Source organism: Schistocerca nitens, unplaced genomic scaffold (assembly GCF_023898315.1).
Source record: "Schistocerca nitens isolate TAMUIC-IGC-003100 unplaced genomic scaffold, iqSchNite1.1 HiC_scaffold_137, whole genome shotgun sequence".
Taxonomy (NCBI): domain Eukaryota; kingdom Metazoa; phylum Arthropoda; class Insecta; order Orthoptera; family Acrididae; genus Schistocerca; species Schistocerca nitens.
Genome location: NW_026045678.1, coordinates 1,766 through 5,065, shown reverse-complemented (window position 1 = coordinate 5,065; position 3,300 = coordinate 1,766). Strand labels below are relative to the sequence as shown.

At 61.9% G+C, this 3,300-nt stretch overlaps 1 protein-coding gene across 1 annotated transcript; it reads left to right on the top strand.

Moving 5' to 3' along the window:
* The first annotated feature begins 987 nt into the window (after positions 1-987).
* Positions 988-1,767, top strand: LOC126219068 (uncharacterized). Its single transcript, XM_049942132.1, has one exon. It carries the CDS (start codon positions 988-990, stop codon positions 1,765-1,767), a length of 780 nt encoding a protein of 259 aa, XP_049798089.1.
* Positions 1,768-3,300: the final 1,533 nt, after the last annotated feature.

Here is a 3,300-nt window from a genome sequence, read left to right as displayed (position 1 = left end):
TTAAACCTAGCTCGGTTGTTGGGTGTAACCTCCACCCACAATATTTCACAGGAACCATCCACCTCTACTTCACTACAGGATCAAAACTACTACTCAAACAGCGACGAACACACCACCACCGGTTGCATGCAATCGAGCCTTTCTAAAACACCGTCTGTACCTTTGTGACAATTTCGGCAGAATTTATCCCTGGCGTCAGCCAGCTTTCTGTACCTTATCACGATTGCAGAGCTTCGGTGCTTTCTCTGTCAGCGCTTGCGGTTCCGGTACTGTACCAACGCAGCTTCGACAGTTGACAATTAACAAACGATACCGATTGCTGCTTGGTCCCCGCACCCGTTGAGGCTGCTGTTGCCCCCTTTCTGTACTTGCCCAAGGCCATCTAACCTAACAAAACCGCCCAGCCCACGCCACACAACCCCTGCTACCCGTGTAGCCGCTTGTTGCGTGTAGTGCTCTCCACCTAAGACTATAACATGCCTTCGACATTCGCAGTGTACAACACCTTAGGTTAGGGTTGGCGTCGCTTGGGTTAGGTTAGGTTACGTTAGGTGGACGTGGGTTAGGTTAAGGGTTAAAGTTAGGTTAGGCGTCAAAGTTAGGTTAAGCGTTCGGACGTGAGGCGTCAGGTGGCCGCACCTACCTTACGGCCGGACATCTTAGGTTAGGCTAAGGGCGCCGAGGTCACGTTACGTTCACCTTCGGGCGCCACACGTAGCTGTCACAGGTAGGTAGTAGTTCGGTCGGTCGGTCGTCGGCAAGCCGCAAAAAACTACAGACGACGTCGACAACAAGACCGAGCAGGAGGCAGATATATACCGAGCGCCAAAGAGACCGACCACACACACACACACACACACACACACACAAAACAACAAACACCACCCACCGGCCAAAGGGGCACCAAAAAAACCCACAAAGCCGAGCACCACACGTCGCGACCAGAGGCAACCCGCAACCGCAACGGCGCTTTCCGCACCGGGCCGGATGCACGTACGACAACACCGCTACCCGTACACAAGGCCTCCCATTGCACACAGCCGCTCTGTGTTCAACATCATCAATGGCGCGCCCGCGGCTCGTCGCGGTCGCAGCCATGACGCCGCCGCCACTTTTGCACCAACACATTCACGCACCGCAAAACAGCTCGCCGACCCACCGACACAGCACAGCCGACAAACAAAAACAACCGCGGCGGCGGCAACAAAACAAAACAAACACCTCGCACCAAGCGTCCGACAGAAAACAAACGGACAGGCACACAGGCCTCTGCTAACGACCACGACACAGCGGCACGCTGCCCCTTTCCCGCCACTCTCGATTCACAGCGCACGCGACCCCGTCGTCGACGACGACACGCGACGGGCTCGCTTCCCGCAACCTACACCTTTCCGCCACTACGCACGGCTCCACCCGACGCCCGTCGCAACGGCACTACTGCACGCACTATCACCCCCGCCGCCGCCGCCGCCGCCGCCGCCTCCTCCTCTCTCCCCCTTCCCGTACACAACAACACAGCCAAAAACACACTCACGACCCAAACATAACAACATGGCACGTGCATCGGCGCACACCCCCAACCAGTCACCGTCGACACAACCACACGCAAGGCACGGAAAAACCGGCGTCCTTCCACGTTGCCATCAAAGCAGCACAAACAACCACACAGGAGGAACCACCAACAACTGCCGGCCGGCCGGCAACCACCAAACGCACATTCCCGCTCGCCACCACACACCTCTCGGCAGCCGTTTCGCAAAGACATGACATGACATGACGCGACATCATCGCATCACGGGCGACGCACGCACACCGACCCACTTTCCCGCCCGTCTCTCTCTCTCTTTTTCTTCCGACGCCTTCGGCCGAGCACACACGTACGTGGCACAACGCCCAACACAGTCACACACAGTCGACAGGCGCACGCCCAGGCACGCAACGACGCAGCGCAGCAAAGGCGCCCGCGACACATACCTCCTCTCCCGTCTCGCCGCCGACCGCCAGCCAGCCACTCGCAATGTGCACTGGCCAACCGGACACACGTCCACCGCGCCGCCTCCGACCACCCGCCAGGGGGCGCTCACGTCCGCGACAACAGCGCGGCCCGCCGCCGGGCGGGCCCAGCCCGGCCCAGGCGGCGCGCGCTGCTCTGCACTCGGCGCGCCGCGCCACACATCCTGCTGCAGACCGGGCTCGTCTCTCTGTACGCGTCTGCGTCTGCCCGCATCTCATCTTCCTGCGCATCAACACAAACGAGGCCACGTGAGCAAACCCCCGTCACAACGCCACATCACGCACTGCCTTGTCGACCGCCTAAATAAATGCACTCACCCACCAGCCATCCGCTTCGTCCTCTTCTTGCTTACTCGTTGTTCGTCGTTGTTGCTGCTGCACCAGCACCAGCACCAGCACCGGCGGCGGCGGCGGCGGCGGCGGCGGCGGCGGCGGCGGCGGCGGCGGCGGCAGCGGCAGCGGCAGCGCACACAGCCCCCAGCCGGCCGCATCCGAGGGGGCCCCGCCGCCAGCGTCGCCTCCTTGGGCACAGGTGCGGTGCTGTGGCCGCCCATCCAACCGCATTTGCTGGCCGTCCCAGCCGCCAGGCAGGCGTTCCCACTGCCGCGCACCGCCTCTGCTGCAGAAGACGAACAAACGAAACGTACAAACATACACGCACCCGAAGCGTGGCCACACACGGACGGGACCGACAGGCTCCAAGGCGACCAAACGATGGAAAAACAAACACAAAAACAAAAGACACGCGAGCGAGCGAGCAAGCACGCAGTCGCCTCGCCTCTGTCCTCCCGCCCCCGCCCTTCTCCCCACCACATGCCCACAAACACCACCGCCTGCCCGCATCTCCACATTCGCCCCCTCCATTTGTTCCCTTGCGTTCGTTCCTTCCTTCCTTCCATGTGTCTGCGTGCGCGGCGCCTCTCCAACATCCGCCGTCCGTCCGTCCCGTTTTCGCCGTACCACACGCCACCGTCGGCGCCGCCTCGCCTCCTCCCAGTCCACCACCGCCGCCGCCCCTGTCCGCCCCGCACACCACCATACACCGCTGCTTGTCCCGGCCGTTGCCACCAAAGGCGCCAGCCGCAAACCGCGCCAAACGCCGCAGCGCGCGTGCGTCCTTCCTTCTTGCTTGCTTCTCCGTGCCGACGCTGCCTCTATTCCCGCACCCATTCGGCCGACAAGCACTGGCGTCGACGACACAGCCGTTGGGCTCCGGCACTGCGCGTACCGGAGTTACACGCGCACCCCCCCTCGCGAACGCACGACTCATTCTCTTTGTTGTTTCTC